At 43.5% G+C, this 17382-nt stretch overlaps 1 protein-coding gene across 1 annotated transcript; it reads left to right on the top strand.

Annotated features, from left to right (window-relative positions):
- The first annotated feature begins 812 nt into the window (after window positions 1–812).
- Window positions 813–16708, top strand: PARD6B (par-6 family cell polarity regulator beta). The gene is made up of 3 exons (XM_045444240.1): window positions 813–1293; window positions 5645–5867; window positions 13747–16708. The coding sequence occupies exons 1-3, from the start codon at window positions 1228–1230 to the stop codon at window positions 14568–14570; spliced, it is 1113 nt and encodes a 370-aa protein (XP_045300196.1). The 5' UTR covers window positions 813–1227; the 3' UTR covers window positions 14571–16708.
- The last annotated feature ends 674 nt before the right edge of the window (window positions 16709–17382 follow it).

The raw sequence follows: 17382 nt of genomic DNA, 5'->3' as shown, positions 1-17382 counted from the left end.
AGAAATGGCTGGAGGGAGAGAAAGACTTCAGAGATTAAAAATAAACAAGTACAAAATAAGCAAAGGAAAAAAGAAAGCCCTGGAAGGCCAGTCTGGAAGTCCTCAGGGAAGCCGCACCGGAGGGGAGCCATCCTGGTCCTCAACTCTCTTTCCCTCCCTCACGGCGCCCTCTCGACCTCGTGGGACCTGACGGATTGCAGGAAAAAAATCTCTACGGACAAAACCAAGCCTGAAGAGCCCTGATGCTCTCCCCTAGTAACTGTTGCAGAGGCGAGAAAACTTTTATTTTGTAACCAGACTTGCAGCTGGACGCCGAAACGACCCAACCGGGTGGTGGAGGGACGCTGCTGCAGGGTGCAGCATCCCAAAGCGGACGAGGGGCGGGGGACGGCGGGAACCGAGCAGCCCCACCCCACTCCTGCAGCCCGCTGGGCCGCGCAGCACACCCCCGCGCCGGGCGCGCTCTCGCCGGGACTGGGCGATCAGGCGCGTGCCTGCGCTTGCGCAAAAGGCCCACCCGCCTCAGCTCCTCGCCAGGTGCGCTCGCGCTTCCGGCCGGCCTTCCCGAGGCGGAAACGCCGGAGCCCGCGCATGCGCTTTATGGATGTCCTGCTAGGTCCCGGGAGGAGGCCCAAAGCTTCAGGTGATCCCGCCCCTCCCTCGCAGCGCGGGGCCAATCGCAGGGCGGTGGGCGGGATTTTCGAGAAGGCGGTCCGCCCACGCGCTTCGCGAGGCGGGTATCGATTGGTTGGCGGCGCGGGCGCAGGTGCGCGCTTCCTATTGGGTGTGGGCGGAGCGCGAGCCGCCGAGGCTTCTGCGGCGACTGCAGGTGAGCGCGCTCACGCGCCTCCGCTCCGGCCAGGCTCGGGTGCGCGCGCGCGCCGGCGTGCGGGGGAGGCGGCCGAGAGCGAGACTGCGGCGCCTGTCGCCTCTGCTCCGCCCCCTCCTCCTCCTTCTCCGCCGTCGCGGCCGCCGCCGAGGCCCGGAGGGAGGGAGTCGCGTCCCCGCCCGCCGCGCCGCCAGTCGGACCCTTGGTCTCGCCGCGTGAGGAGCCAGCCGAGCGGAGCTCTGCGCGGAGACCCGGGCCGCGGCCGCCCCCTCTGCAGGTGCCTGTGAGGAAGCGCCCGGGCCGCAGCCGCGTCCCCAGCCCGCCGGCCGCGCACTCGCTCCCTGCGCTCCCGAGGGGCGGCCCGGCCGGAGGAGGCCGCCGCGGGGCCCGGCCTCAGCATGAACCGCAGTCACCGGCACGGAGCGGGCAGCGGCTGCCTGGGCACCATGGAGGTGAAGAGCAAGGTGCGCGGGGCCGGGCTGGGCGGAGGCGCCGGCCGATGGGGGCCAGGGGAAGGGGGGTGGCCGGGGCGGCCTGAGGGGGCTGCCCGTTGTCTGCAACCGCGGGGGGCGGGGGTGCGGCAGTGGGATTTGGAGGCAGGAGGTAGCGGAGAGAAAACTTGCCGAGAAGGGGGCGAAGGTGGGGCTTGGGTTTGCCCCTAGCCCAGGTGGGAAGACCAGTGGAGCACTTAATCTCGTTCCTTAAATCTCATTCCTGTTCGGGGATGGGAGCGCTGGGTGGTAGGAAATCTTTGGGGGGGGGGGGAGATTCTAGCTCCTGGTCTGTGAGTCCAAAGTATTTGGAACCCGCGGGGCCACAAAATGTTACCCCTTTCTGCGGTTCAAGGGTGCATCGAGTTGGTGAAAGGGAGAGCCCAGTGAAGTCAAGAGCCCTTTTAAAGTTAGCTTTGCTTCCTGCTAGGGATTTTTCCAGCACTAACTTTGGTAGGCGTTTAATCTACAAAATTAACACTATCACCTTTCGTTTGAGTAGCACTTTACAGTTTGAGGCTGGATGCGCTTTTCATTCCATCGTGCTACCTTTTCACATCAAGTGTTTTCATTCCTGACCGAGCGGTCTGCCCAGTCTGCTGAGGATTCCGTCCCTGTCCACTGAATTCCTGAATCGCAAGGCTCCCTGAGCAGGGTAGTCTGTAGGGATTAGTTAGAGCATGCTTTCCAAAAGGGGGTTTTGAGCTGGAACCTGGAGGTGTTCGGCAACCACATTTTCAAGCAAAACCATTTCCATGAGTTGAAGGATCAAAAAGAGCTTAATCTAGTTTGCTTCTCTGAGAAAACAGAGGGCTCAGAAAGGTGATGACTTCGCCAAGCTCTGCTTTCATGACAAAACCTGAAAGCCTTTTTACAGAGTAACTTCTACGCTCTATAGAATACAAATGTTTATGAGAACGTTTAAAATAGAGTTGAGAAAACCAAAACGCGCGTACAAGCCTGGGAGAACAGTACAGCACGTATCCACTTAAAAAATAATGAAACGTCATTGAATGTAAGACTACTTAGGGCAAATACAAAATCAGGGAGGCTGTGGATAGAATGGTTTTATTATCTAGAGTTGATAAGCAGAGTTGTGTAGGTTGCTGTAACTGAGATCCTGACATCAAGAATATTGGCATGAATTTTTTTTAACATCATTTAACAATGCTGTTTGTGACTTAACTTCTGTATCAGGATAGGCACTAGTTGCAGAAACCGTTGTTTAATAGGAACAGAAATGCAATTACGGCAGTTTAAGGAATACACTCTACTGTCGTAGCAAATTGGAGGGACATGCTTAAGCTAAGGGTTAAGATGACTCCAGATATACAGACATCTTTCCGAGCTGCATAGGGGCAGTAGTGGTTCTGTGCCCAGTGGTTGAACTTTCTCAGGCATTTCTGTTATAAATCTAGGTTGCGCCTGTGGGAGTTGAGGTTAAGAAAAGAAAAACACTTAACGATATTGCATAATTTTAAAATTCAGTTTGTGGTCCCAATCTTGGTAGCAAGTCTTTAATTTTTTTATCCTAGGAAAAGTGAGTAGAGATACTAGGTGCACTGATAAATACAGTGAAGTGGTAATTTATCTCTTGGACTAGAAACCTGGAGCATTTGGGGACTGGAATTTCAGGCTTTCTGCCCCTTCTCTGCTGTCAGCTGATCTGTGAATCTTTCCCACACTTATGTCTGTTACATGTTCCATATTTGACCTGCCAGGCTGCCCTGTTAGTGAACCTCCTCTCTTAACTAGAGTCCAGGCATTCTGAGAACCCGCACCAAGTGAAGTGTGGCTCCGTCATTGTTCTAGCTGTCGATGAATAGACACAGCATTAGGTCCTGTTTTTAATGTGCCTGTGACACCTTGTGTTTTAAATAGATATTGTTGACACGCTTATTTTTAGTGGATTAAATTAAACACTTGTCCTCCTTATCATTTAAAAAATATTTGGACAGATGTTTGAAAGAGTATTTCCCTTTGTCACTGCTTTGGTGATATCAGAGCTTTTTACAAAACTGATCCTCAAGAGGTTGCAGCCAGGACCAGGTGATGTGCAGATCCACGTTTGGGATCTCCCTTACTTCTGCGGAGAAAACAGTGTGTCAACTTTATTATCTTTGCGGACCTAGGAAAGTTCTTAATCAATATTGAAGAGAGTATCCTTTAATAACCTTGGGACAGCTCCTGAGCTGTACATTTTCTGATTGTTATTCGTGGGCAGACAATATCAAAATTAACTTTGCTTTTCTCGGATGTACCAACAGATGCCGAGAGAAGGTGTCCATTCTCCCAGGGGAGAAGGCCAAATTCTGTGTGGCCAGGACAAAGTAGACTGGGCTAAAAAAGAGTTATAAATGGTTCACATAGTGGATAGTTGTTGAGTGGGTCTTGATTTTCTCTCTCAGTATTTTTCAAACGTTCTCTTGATCCTGTTTTTCTGCAAGAAGCATAACAGTTTCTCTTGTTTGGTTTTGTTTTCTGCTAACATTTGCAAAAGGGCACAGCTGCCGTGAAGCCATACAGTTTTTCATTGTTTTTATCATAACATTTAAGGAAGAGAAAAAATGTTAAGCAGAAGCTTTTCACCCAAAAGCTTTAGCAAAAGCAAAGACATTGGAGCCCTAAAATGTTCAGTTGTTAGATGTTACTCTCGTACATGTACCAGGAGAAGTGATAACCCTGGCATGAATCAGAAAACACTAGCAACTCTGCCTTATGATGCCAGAAGAAAGAAAATGGAGGAGAAACTCTGATAGGAAGGGTGTTGCCCAGTTTTTATTTACCTTGAAACATGAAGGTGTGACTAAACTTTTTGAGAGTTTTAGGTATGAGTCACCTTATATTCTTGACAAATGTTGGTGTTTGTGTTTCAAGAATGTGTTTTGGAAACTTTTTAAATTATTTATTAGAGGTAAGAGTCAGCTTAGGGAGTTTTTAACTTAATTTAAAACTAGTGAGCAGTGTGGGTATTAGTAAGGCAGATGAACTTCTTAAATACACTAAGGACAGTGACTTCAGATATCCCATAGGTCCTTGGGAAGATGAATTGACACATTTGTAACCTCTCAAATTATTCTGATGGTGACTTTCTCTGCATGATGCTTAAGGCTGTGTTAGCATTACATTAGAATACATTAATATTTCTTGTTAATAGTAGATATTTAGAGGAAAAATAAGTTCAGTGGTAGAACATATTTGGCAAACATTTGTTTAAAATGAAAAAAAAAAAAATCAACTGTAGGACTGAACTGAGTCTGTAATATCCGGTCTCCACAGTGATTCCTTAAGAGTGTGATTATAGTTACATAGCATTTCTAGACTTCTGTGGCCAGGACACTTTTTGAGGAAGGCTGATGAACCTTTCCTAGGTTTCCACATTGAGGAAGGTAGTCCCATATTAAGTCATAGATCCTGTTTATCAGGGACTAGATGAAGCCAGTCCTTAGTGTTCAATAACAGCCACTTTAATCATCTGGCATTTGGAGAGCAGAGATGTGATTCTAGAGTAGGGAAACATACCCGAAAATCAGAATTGTGAAGGTAAATATTGGGTCTGATAGAGGTGTTTCTTTGATCCCTTAAGACCTTGCTGATGTCATTGTCCTCTTTACCCACTAATGGGTGAGCTCCTGCTCCCAGCCCATCTATAGGGCTCAGCACTGTGCCAAGCACATAACCACTTCTTGTGTTATGTGGGTGGTTGTAGGATATACATTTTATGTATTAATAAAGCTTCTTTTTTCCAGCATTATCATAGGGAAGATACTCCTTATCTCTAGACCTATTTCTTATATACCTCTATTTGTATGGTAGCTTAATGCCAAGAAACTCAAAGCCCCTTTTTTATATGTTTCTGTTAATTCTTGCCACTTCCTGCGAAGTCATAATCCCTTTTATAAGGGAAGAAACTTAGGTACTTTTTGCTAATGGCCAAAATAAAGACTTGGGCGCATCTTTGTTACCACACGGCCTGAGCGGGGAGAGTACTGCCGGTCGAGATCTGGGCTCCAGACCGGTTTGAGCTGAGTCACCGTTGCAGGACAGTCCCCAGTGAGGCCTGCGTACCCCAGGGGTTGAAGTGAGCCTGCATCTCCTGAAGGGAGTGCCCCTCAGAGATGCAGCGGTGGAAGGCACATTCCTGTGCCTTTCTTATGCTGTTTTATCTCCAGATAGTGAGGGTTCCGACCAAGGACTGTGTCACTGCCACTATCTTGTTTATTAAGGGAAGTACCGTGCCTGTTAATTTTCCTGTGGCGTGCATTTTCAAATCGGGTCCTGTTACTTATTTTGTTTTTAATTAATGTGTTCATTGTATTTATAGTTTGGAGCTGAATTTCGTCGGTTTTCACTGGAAAGATCCAAACCTGGAAAATTTGAGGAGTTTTATGGATTACTGCAACATGTTCATAAGATACCCAATGTTGACGTTTTAGTAGGCTATGCGGACATCCATGGAGACTTACTACCTATAAACAATGACGATAATTATCACAAAGCTGTTTCAACGGCCAACCCACTACTTAGGATTTTTATACAAAAAAAGGGTGAGTACCACTGTGTAGAAGAATTGTTTTAGAAACAGAAGTAGTTTATTTTCCTCATTGATAGGATATGCATTGAATATTCACTTTGGTGAATAGAGTTTTGTTCATTCAGAAAGATGTTTTGGAAAGGCTATGACTTTGAAATCAGAGAAACATTCTAATTTTTTTTTTTTTTGGGGGGGGGCAACGAACTCTCAGATGCTGTGTTTACTACTTAATAGATAGCTGAAGGAAAGTTACTTATTTAGGATGTTTTTCACAGAAATAATGTTAGTTAGTTATCTGGAAAATTAGAGAGGAAGCCATTATTTTGGAGGAATTTAAACACTGATATTAGCCTTGCAAAAGAACATTTGAAATAACCATTCTGTGGCACAAGCATTTTCAAATGTACTTTGAGTTTTAAAACTTTTTTTTTTTAAACTTTACGGCCTCCTCCGTGTCTGTGTGTCTGCCTGTCTGCACGTGGGCCTGATGTGTGGGGTTTATTCCTTTGTCTTTGGTAAATGAAGAGGTTTAGAAAGCCAGTGTGACAGCAGCAAGCTCAGTATTGGCGGGATAATGAGAGCCTTTCTATGTTTATAAACCAACCCAGAGAGCAGTTTGAGAGAATGGGTGGGGATTACCCTTGAAGGTGAAACTTTATTTCCAATCGGTTGATAAGCCTTGGACCACTCCCAGGGCTTTGGGACTGCACTGGTCTCGTAGCTCTGCTTTTCTAGGTTTGGAGGAACTGAAGTCCACCAACAAACCTCCGAGGGTCACATTTACACTGTTCACAAAATACTTAGAAGCACACACGTTAATTTTCCCAGAGACCCCTGAGATGGCATAGATACCTAACAGTGGTGTAGTACAATTAGAGTATTAGCCTAGGAAGATTAATTTGGCTGTTGGGGATGAGATGGAGTGAGCAGCGGTCTCAGAGGAGAGGACAGGTAGCTGGCATGAAGAGACCGCCCGGAAGCTGCCCCGGTGGAGGAGGCAGGTGAGGAAAGGGGCGTATCTGGTACTTGAGAGTCACTGCTCCCCACTGCATGGTGGGGATGTGAAGAGGACTCAAACAGAATAAATAGGTTTCTGGATTTGAGTCTGATGGCTGGGACAGTGCCATAAACAAGCAGAATGTGGAAGAGGGACATTGACTTGGAAAGAAAATGGATTTGGTTTTGGAACAAAAAAGGCTTATTTGGGGGGTTGCCTGGGTGGCTCAGTTGGTCAAGTGCTGACTTCGTCTCAGGTCATGATCTTGCAGTTTGTGGGGTTAAGCCCCGCGTCGGGCTCTGTGCTGACAACTCGGAGCCTGGAGCTTGTTTTGGGTTCTGTGTCTCCTTCTCTCTCTGCCCCTCCCCATTCATGCTCTGTCTGTCTATCTGTCTCTCTCTCAAAAATAGACTAAACATTAAAAAAGGGGGGGGGGGCTTATTTGGCTGATGAGTTTTAACTGTGTCATATAGGAAATTGGAAGTAGTAGACTGGAACTTATGATCGAAATCTAGAGGCTAGTCAGAGAAGATTGAAAGTCTGGAAAAGTGATCGTTGAAATTCTTGAGAGTGGACATCAGGTCTCGCAGGGATGAAGACAGGAGTGGACCCTTGTCTAGTTGTGTAGAGACTGTTGGAGAGGAAGGAACGGCAGTAGAGGAGAGAAGACAAAACATTCAGGCGGAACTTGTGTTAAGCAGAAGAAGCTGAATCATTGAGTGGTAGGCCTTCCTTGTTAGCCATTGTGATTTTCATTAAAAACTTCATTGCTGTTCGGAATGTGTATTTAAGTGAGGAGTGACTATGTTTAAACTCCTGCCATCCGTCAAAATTTTGTTGGATTATCCTTTTTGTTAGATTTTAGGAGTTGGATTATACCACTACGTGTGCTTATTACTGGAATAGTGACACTTAATGATTGTGGGATTAATCCTGATGTCTGGTAAGGGTGGTTATGTTCTATTTGCTTTTTAAATATGTTTCTATGTGAACAAAAGTTTTCTTTGCCCTAGAAGTAAATGTCCAATATAGTGAACAGCTCTTAGAATTTGATTTAGAAATAGGTAGTGCATTGAACAGAACATTTTTGCTTTTAAAAATACAAGTGTAATTTGGGGCGCCTGGGTGGCTCAGTCGGTTGAGCGTCCAACTTCGACTCAGGTCATGATCTCACAGCTGGTAATTTCGAGCCCCGCGTCGGGCTCTGTGCTGATAGCTTGGAACCTGGAGCCTGCTTCGGACTCTGTCTCTCTCTCTCTGTCTGTCTCTCTGCCCCTAACCCACTCGCATCCTGTCTCTGTCTCAAAAATAAGTAAACATTAAAATTAAAATTAAAATAAATAAAAATGCAAGTGTAATGCAAACAGGACTTAAGGAAAGCAGAAAAGTAAGCTGGTCGAGTCATTCCTGCTTCATAACCCCCCTTCTCCCTTCCCACTCTACCCAGAATAACATCCTTCCTGCCTTGGACTTTACAACGTCATCTTTCTCCATTCCCCTGCTCCCTCATCACAGCCCACCAGGCTGGCTTGCTTTCTGGCTCAGACTTGGAAAGCTTGTTGCTCTGTGTTTCTGCTGTTTTTTTCCCCCTTTTCCTTGCTCCTCCCATGGCTCCCTCCTCATCATTCAGATCTTAACACACATAACTTTCTTCTAGGGGTCTCTTTGGACCACCCTAGCCAAAGCCCCCTGACCCTCCCACCTTTATCAGACCTGAAGTCACCTTATGTAAGGGCAAGTTAGTTACCTTTACCGTCTGTCTTACAGACTTACTCAGTGCCCTGTGATTCACGGTGATACTTTTTTTTCTTTTAAAGATCAACAGATGCTTAAGTAGAAAGCTGATTTTATGTAAATGATAATCGGCATTAAAGTCAGGAAACTAATATAAAGCATGACATTACGTATAGTAACATTTCACTGCTTAATTACAACACATTTTCTGTTTTCTTGGCTTGTTGATCCCAGTTTAGGAATCGTTAGGGCAACGATTACATTTGATATGGTACCAAGTGATTTTAAAAAATAAACTTCAGAACCATTTAAAATTTTAAAACCCTGTCTTTTACGGTACATCTTTAATTGAAAATCTGATGCTTCTACTAAGAGTTTCTTTGAATTGAAAGGTCACAGTTGAATGCATAAACTATTGTTACATATCTTGAAAGGTTTTATGTTTTATAATAATTTGTTGTTAGAAGAAAGACCCCGTCTCTAGGGCTATTATCATCGGAAGCAGAACCAAAAGAAGATAAAGTCTCTGGTGTCTTAAAAGTTGTATTCACAGAGAAGATTGCCAGATCTTTTGTCAACCCCCTTCCCCCATTGGAGTTTAAAAGCTTCCCAGCTCGCATGACAGGCAGCCAAGTCTGGGATCTGTTGTGGTGCTCAGACTCCTCCCCAGAGCTGATCAGAATATCCACACCACAACTTCGTGGTCTATTACCATCAGTTTTTGTATGATCTCAGACAAATGCATTTTTATCTTGGATTAATTCAGAAGAGTTTGCTGGAAACACTAGAAGGGCCTCCCTTTACACACTCTCTCACTTAAGACATGGTCTTGTGGCCCAGACACCTGGTCAGGCACCCCATTCATCTCTTAAAACTGTGCACTCGACATTATTCTGTAAATGTACTTTAAGACTCCATTTCAGTGAATCAGGGTTTGACTTAAAAATGCTCTAAAGGATATGCATTTTAATTGTAAATTGTAAAAAATGGTTTAAAGGTGTGGCCCAAGAAATAAGGTCAAATAAAATAAAAAGAAGAAATAGTGACACGAGTTGCTCATGACAGAAACCTGGGTGTCACCTTTGACACATGCCTCTCTTTTGCTCAGGCACCGAGCCTATTAGTATTAAAACTGTTCTAATTATTTTTCACGTTCGTTTCCCCATCAGCACTACCTCTGCTCCAGGCCAGGGGCCATCCAAAATCACTTCCGCGGCTCCCCGTTTTCTCCCTCAGGGCCATTCTCCAGTTTACAGCCTGGGTGAGCTTAGTAGAAAAACCCAAACCTTTGGTTTTCTTCCCATTGCCCTTAGGCTGAAGTCCATAATCCTTAACCACCCCCCCCCCCCCAGGCCCTGTTTGTCTGCAGGGCCCCAGCTGCCTCTAACTGGGCTCTTGACTCCTTCCCCTCCCCTCCCCCCCTCTCTCTATTGGACTTCTTCGTCTGCCCCATCCAGCCCTTCTCTATATTCGTTGGATCCTGTGCCTGGAACATTCTTCCCTCCCTTCTACCTGATTAGCTACTGGCTTCTTTTCCAGTCTCAGCACAAACCTCTCTTCCCTGGAGAAGCCTTGTGTCTCCCTGCAAACCAGGCCAGGCTCCTACGGTGCACTGTAGACAAACCACAGTTCTTGGCTCCTTCTAACAACGTAATTGTTTGAAATTCGGGTTGCCGGCCCCTCTTGAGGAGTCCCCTCTTGTGGAGTGCAAGCACCAGGAGAACAAGCCCCCACCTTCTCTTGGTCACGGATCGGCCTGGCCACATCCTCGTGCAGCTTCGGGGTTTGGTGATTGGTTTGCTTATATTAGGAAGTGAAGGGATTTGCATACTTTGAATGTTGCTTTAGGTGATATTTAATCCTTTTAAAGCTGCCAGATCTAGTTCATTTAACCATTTTGGATTAGAACAAAGGTTGGCAAACAAGGCTTGCTGGCTGTTTTTGTAAATAAAGTTTTCTTGGAACACGGCCACACTCATTCCTTTACGTACTGATGATCAGGCTTTTGCAGCAGCGACTATATGACCTGCAACACCTGAAATACTTACTCCAGAGCTCTTTTGGGGAAAAGTTTGTCAACCCTGGAGTAGGATAATTTCAGAAATTATTTCCTTCTTTCCTGTCTTCTCATCGAACTTCAGATGGGTCATCGTGAACTTTCTTGATTACCGTGAACTGTTACTGTGTTAACTCTACAGGGATGCTGATGGGGTTTATAGGAGGGTTTGGGTTTTTTATCCCCCAGATTTGCTTTAACACCTAGGCTTTTATTTCATGTACCTGTGCCTGCCCTAGGTCACTAGTGGACCCTTACCCCCTGTTCTGAATCTGTGACTCACGACTCAATGTCCGTTAAGGAATGAGACAGCCAGGCCTTTCGGAATTAACTGTTGCAAGAGTAACAGGTCCCGGGGAGTGGCTGCAAGGCTCCTCTCTTAAGTAAAGCACAGGAACTTTCTGTAAGGAAGGGAGACCCGCAGTTTGGCTCCTGGCAGGCATTCCCAGTGGATCCGTGATGATCGCAGTTAGCTGAGGCTGTGGCTGAGAGACGGGCTTGGGATAAGGGAGGTGTTGAGCCTATATCATGTACTGTTGCATAAGCCCGGGTTTTTACGGTGTGGGGGGCGGGGAGGTTGCTGTGAACCAAGTTTGCAAACTTTCCATCTCATTCTGAGTTCAGTGCTTTGATACACAGACTCAGGTAGAAAATGAACTCCCGGTTCCCAGTGGACAGTCACCTTTACACTTTAAACTAACACTCTGCACCCTGGCTTCCTGCCAAAATATTTCTTTTCCCAGTGGCTAGAAACTGATTAGCTAGATGGGAGAACAAAGGTGCCTTTGTACTGGGGCATATTGCTTTTGAGAATTTAGCAGAGAGCATTCAAACAGTCTGGATGCAATGCCAAATTATGCAGATTTAGGATTGTTTTTTCTTTTTTGGGGGGAGGGTGGGGGTCAGGTTTCCCATGTAAGCAACTTAATTTTGTTCCAGTGTGTACAGTGTGGAATTTTCCTTATAAATATTATGTAGGTTTTTTAAAATTGATTGTTTTAAAATGAAAAGATACTTTTGGGAAAATACATTCAGTAGAAGACTATTGTTGATAGTCTTTGCCAAGTGTTGCCAAAAAGATTCTTGTGTCACTGGGTTAATTTCCAAAGCCAAATTATAAATAAATTTGTCTCTGTAGGAACATAGTATGCATATTTTGTAAATGAAGACAGAATTTGCCCCAGGGGGAAAAAGTGCCAAAAATTAAGGTACCCTTGGTCTTGTACATTTATCTGCAACTAGCCTTTTTTTTTTTTTTTTTAATGTTTGTTTATTTTTGAGAGAGAGACAGACAGGATCTGAAGCGCGTTCTGCACTGACATCAGAGAGCCCGGTGTGGGGCTCGACCTCATGAACTGCGAGATCATGACCTGTGCCTAACTAAGTTGGACGCTTAACCAACTCGCCACCCAGGCGCCCCTCTGCAGCTAGCTTTTAAAGAATGTTCAAGCAACATGAGAAAAAAAATACCCAAGTTCTCCATATTCAGACCTACACCTGACACTTAATACTCATTATGTGAATGCATAAGGTATTGGCCAGATGAGAAAATCCAGGTCCAGTCTTTCTCTGTATTTTGTACTCTTAATGGTTATTTTGTACCCTTGATTTCCTGGTTTATAGAGTAAAGATGGAAATATTTATCAATAGAAGGTGAGAGTGCAGGGAAAGAATGGAAGCTAAGCCCTGTACCACACAGTACAGTGATACTATTCTCTGTAGCAGGAGCTGAGGCTAAGATTTTTTAATTTCTTCTCATTGGTTATTTTTGAAACATGATTTCAAGTTTCCTACCTGTGGTCAATTTCATTTCCTTTTCTACCTCATTCTCTGATGAGATATTTTGTTTGTAGATGCCTTCCTTCAACAGTGTGATTTAAGAATACCTATCTGGTTTTAGGCGCCCCGTTTTCCCTTAGTTTACATCAGAATTCTAGATTGCTGGCTGGAAGAATGAATTCAAGCCCGCGGATGTTATTTGGCTCAAGCTGGTTTTTGTTGTTATTTAATTGGGTATCAGCATTTAAAAATGAGAAATTTTTTACCTAAAAAAACAAGGCTCCGTGGCAAATTGGATTTGGCCACACAGATTTCTTTAGTGGAAGAAAGATGCCTGAAGCAAGGGGGCCGTGCCGCATGTTAAATGAGGCAGCAGCTCGGGGCTGCCAGGGTCCTCCCTCCGGCCGGTTGTGTCCCCACCACCCAGACAGGTTCCTTTGCCCCCCCCCCGTTGCTTCACACACGGTGAAGAAAAAAGTTAAAAATCTTACACTTCAGCGTCTTTCAAAGTGGGAAAATGGGAGATGAAGAATTCCCCCCTGGAAAGCTGGAAGAGAACATTTGCAGAAGACCAAAATCCCTAAGTTCTAGATCTATATTCCTCTTATTACATTATCATTTAATGCATATTATCTGCCCAGTCAGCCTCTCATACAGGTTCGTTCTCTTGATTTACCTTGGGATTCAAAAGTGTCGCATTTTACATCGAGGAGAATCAGAAATATGCAAACTGGAGGTTCTTAAATGAAGGGAAAATACATTTTATGTAACGCATTTGAAATGATGTTTAAAAAAATTTTTTTTAATGTTTATTTTTTTTTGAGACAGAGAGAGACAGAGCATGAACAGGGGAGGGTCAGAGAGAGGGAGACACAGAATCTGAAACAGGTTCCAGGCTCTGAGCTGTCAGCACAGAGCCCGATGCGGGGCTCGAACTCGCAGACCCCGAGACCATGACCTGAGCTGAAGTCGGCCGCTTAACCGACTGAGCCACCCAGGCGCCCCTGAAATGATGTTTAAGAATGGTTTGTAAGACTTAGCAGAATTGTGTTTGTCCTCTTAATGCTTAATAGCCTTTGAGCTTGCTCAGATTTAACTTCAGCATTTGCTTCTTTTATGATGTGTACTTGAGAGGGCCACCTAGTGGTTTCCTTCTGGTACAGCAGTCTTACCACTGCACTACATTTTGATCTGATTAGAAGCTAATATTTAAATTGTTTGTGTACCAAATGCATGTGAGTTCTCCCTTCTGTATAGATTCAACTGTAGATAAATGGGTGTTTTTACAGTATCTCTCTATAATTATCGTATTTTGTTTTTAAACAGAAGAAGCAGACTACAGTGCCTTTGGTACAGACACACTAATAAAGAAGAAGAATGTTTTAACCAACGTATTGCGTCCTGACAACCATAGAAAAAAGCCACATATAGTCATTAGCATGCCCCAAGACTTCAGACCCGTGTCTTCTATTATAGACGTGGATATTCTCCCAGAAACACATCGTAGGGTTCGTCTTTACAAGTACGGCACTGAGAAGCCCTTAGGATTCTACATCCGGGATGGCTCCAGTGTCAGGGTAACACCTCATGGCTTAGAGAAGGTCCCAGGGATCTTTATATCCAGACTTGTCCCCGGAGGCCTGGCTCAAAGCACAGGACTGTTAGCTGTGAATGATGAAGTCTTAGAAGTCAACGGCATAGAAGTTTCAGGGAAGAGTCTTGATCAAGTGACAGACATGATGATCGCCAACAGCCGCAACCTCATCATCACGGTGAGACCAGCAAACCAGAGGAACAATGTTGTCCGGAACAGTCGGACTTCTGGCAGCTCTGGCCAGTCCACTGATAACAGCCTTCTGGGCTATCCCCAGCAGGCAGAACCGAGCTTTGAGCCAGAGGATGAAGACAGTGATGAGGACGACATTATTATTGAAGGTAACGGAGTGCCGCAGCAGATTCCGAAAGCTGTTCCCACTACCGAGAGCCTGGAATCACTAACGCAAATAGAACTCAATTTTGAATCTGGACAGAATGGTTTTATTCCTTCTAATGAAGTGAGCTTAGCCCCCGTCGCAAGTGGCACAGGTACAGAAACACGTGCTCCAGATCAAAAACTCTTAGAAGAAGACGGAACGATCATAACACTATGAAACCTTTGTCTGAATGTCACCATAGGGACTTGTAAATTCGGCTAGTTTAAAGCATATATACCTCTGAACCAGTGACCTGGAGTAGGCATGAGAAAAATAATATTGCAAGCTTAAAATGTTATTAAAATAGTAGTTTGATAATTGTTAATACAAACTTTGGTTTGTCAGAGGTGAGTTTAAGTCTAAAAGGGGCCTTTGCTAATGAAATTATGTGCTTTTGCTATTTTGTCTACAGAGAACTGGATGTTAGGGCACGTTCTCAGAACTACGAGAGGGCCAGATCATTTCCATTCAAAGTGGTTGTGTATTTAACCTGCTGTGCAGAGCCCGGTTAGCTTTTTCTTTTAACCATATATTTTTTTAATTCTAATGTGAAGAAGTCCGATTCTGTCCTTTGGTACCTTGGGGACCTCAGCTCCTATGTTTCTTGTATTTTATCTTGATTTTTTAATGTTATTCTTCCGTTGCTAATTGTTACAAGTCATTTTTTCAAATGCCTTCTTTCCCCCCTAATTTCTAAGAAATCGAACCAATTGACTGTTTTTAGGAATTGCTTCCTAGGTCATAAAGCATTGAAGCCATGGTCTTGAATCAAGAAACTGTAACAGTTGTCCAGGTTAAAAGTTTGTTCATCCTATAGCTTTCCTATTTACGAACTCATTCCATATGTGTATGACTTACGTTGTAAAAGGCAGTTCCATCAACTGGTGATACTTGAGACCCCCTTAATCTCTTCTGTCTCATTCCCATCTCATTGGAAATCATTCCTTTTGTCGTTAGTGTTTTGTTGGCGTGCTTTTATACTCTTTTCACATATTTGAGTAGTATGAATCATTTTGGATTAAAAAATGCACCCAAATTAAGAGATTTTTACACACAGGACAAACTTGTGCACTTTTTGTATGAGATACGTGGGTTTTCCTTACTGGGATTTCTAGGGACACTGCCTACACTTTATGAGAAATAATATAGTATTCACCTTGGACAGGTAGCATTTATTGCTATTAATTTTATGAGGCTATTTATTATTTTCCGATGCACCCACTTAGGACAAGTTGAAGGTAAGGCTGCTAGCTCCCAACCCTCGCCTGATTCCACTGGACAACGTGCACAAGCACCGCTTGTATATAGAAACTAAGAAGAGTGTGGGGCGCGCACACGTTCCCTGTGGCTTACGGATTTTCCTCTCTGAGTTATTTATTATTAATTTTATGGTAGGGCTAGGACAGATGGATACCTTTATAACAATTGTGTGCTATTGAAACAATGAAGAATTAAATGGCTCCGTTTTGAAGGATATTTTCTCTCTGGTAAAAACATGAAGAAGTCTGGATTAGATGAAGGTGGCTGGACTCAGAACACTTCATGTATTTTGCTCACGGCACCACTAAACTGACAACCGCACAACATTATGTGACACTGTACTTTTTCGTTGAAGTCACCCAAGTTCTTCCACTTCTATACCACTATTTTTTAACGGCATTCCAGCTTTAACATTCTGTGAGTTGATACAAATTTGACTCTTGAATGGGAAAATGTTAACACATAGGTTAAATTTCATGCATATTTTAAGCGGTGCAGGGGTTTAACATTTTAAGTAAAAATCCTTTCACACACTACCTCTCTCTCCCTTTTTTTTTTTTTTTTTTTTAACAAAGTTTTAACATCAGAACTTCTCTCTTGGGAAAAATACTTCAGGGCTTGACTTTTTGTACACATTTTAACTATAAAGTACAGATTTGTCTTGTATGTATTCACGGAAATGGAAATCAAAGCTGCTAGTGCTTTTTATTTTAATTATCCTGCTAAGGGTATATATGAGTGGTGTTTTAAGCTAGATTTCTCATTTAAATTATTGGTGACGTAATTGATTACTAGACGTATTGTAAAGCCAGTATAGACCTTGGTTATACAATAAAATGTCAAATCATTGGCAGTCTCAATTATTTCAGGTGTACCTTATTAACAAAAATATCAGTGGACTCCACATAAAATTTTGTAGTACTAAATGTCAAGCCTAACTGTGAATTTTGTTCTGTATCTTGAGTAAATTTATGATGTTCTCATGAGCTATCAACAAAAATATATGTACTTTTGTGAACTATGAATTTTCTAATTAAATTTTACATGCAACATGATTTTTACATGAATGATACTTTGTTTAAACTATCAAATGTCAGTATTTTACTACAATTTTATTATAAAATGTACATTATCACTAAATGAACTTTGATTTTAAAAATCAAATTAGTTTTAGTTGTATATTATTTTTTACAAATAAAGATAGACTTGTATAAAGGATACTTTCTTGTTTGCAAATATATGAATAGTCCCCCAACAAATATTTACCAAGCACTCACTATATAAAATGAATAGGAAGAAAAATGCTAAGCTTAATAACAGTATTCTGGCTTCCTTAACTTCTAATGTTTAAAAGATAAACACCAAATTGTATACACATTGACTGCAACCATGTCAGCATATGATTATGTATAGGAAGATAGCATTTAAAATGTAGCTATTCGGATTGTGTGAGAGATTGTGATACTCATTCAGAGTCATCATTTGGATTGTTAGAGATGATTTGAAACAAGACAAAAGTAGTTTGTAATGGGACAGTTTATCTTCTGAGATTCAAATTCACTCAGTTACGCTTTTTATTACCACCCTATATGGCACTGCCTGTACGGGTTGGATTCATTCCAGTTTAAACTGGACCATGGAAGAACCCTGAGATAAATCAGACCCTCCTCCTGAGCCCTTTCTGATCCCAAATTCATCACTGTCATTAGCTTAGCTGATCGTGTGTGCT

The sequence above is a fragment of the Leopardus geoffroyi genome, chromosome A3 (genome assembly GCF_018350155.1).
Source record: "Leopardus geoffroyi isolate Oge1 chromosome A3, O.geoffroyi_Oge1_pat1.0, whole genome shotgun sequence".
Classification (NCBI taxonomy): domain Eukaryota; kingdom Metazoa; phylum Chordata; class Mammalia; order Carnivora; family Felidae; genus Leopardus; species Leopardus geoffroyi.
This window is presented reverse-complemented; position numbering and strand designations above follow the sequence as displayed.

What these genes read in the sequence shown, in the direction of transcription:
- PARD6B (XM_045444240.1), top strand. Translation starts at nt 1,228, where the DNA reads ATGAACCGCAGTCACCGGCACGGAGCGGGCAGCGGCTGCCTGGGCACC. An exon ending in CCATGGAGGTGAAGAGCAAG is followed by an intron (nt 1,294 to 5,644) that starts GTGCGCGGGGCC and finishes TTGTATTTATAG; the next exon opens with TTTGGAGCTGAATTTCGTCG. An exon ending in GATTTTTATACAAAAAAAGG is followed by an intron (nt 5,868 to 13,746) that starts GTGAGTACCACT and finishes GTTTTTAAACAG; the next exon opens with AAGAAGCAGACTACAGTGCC.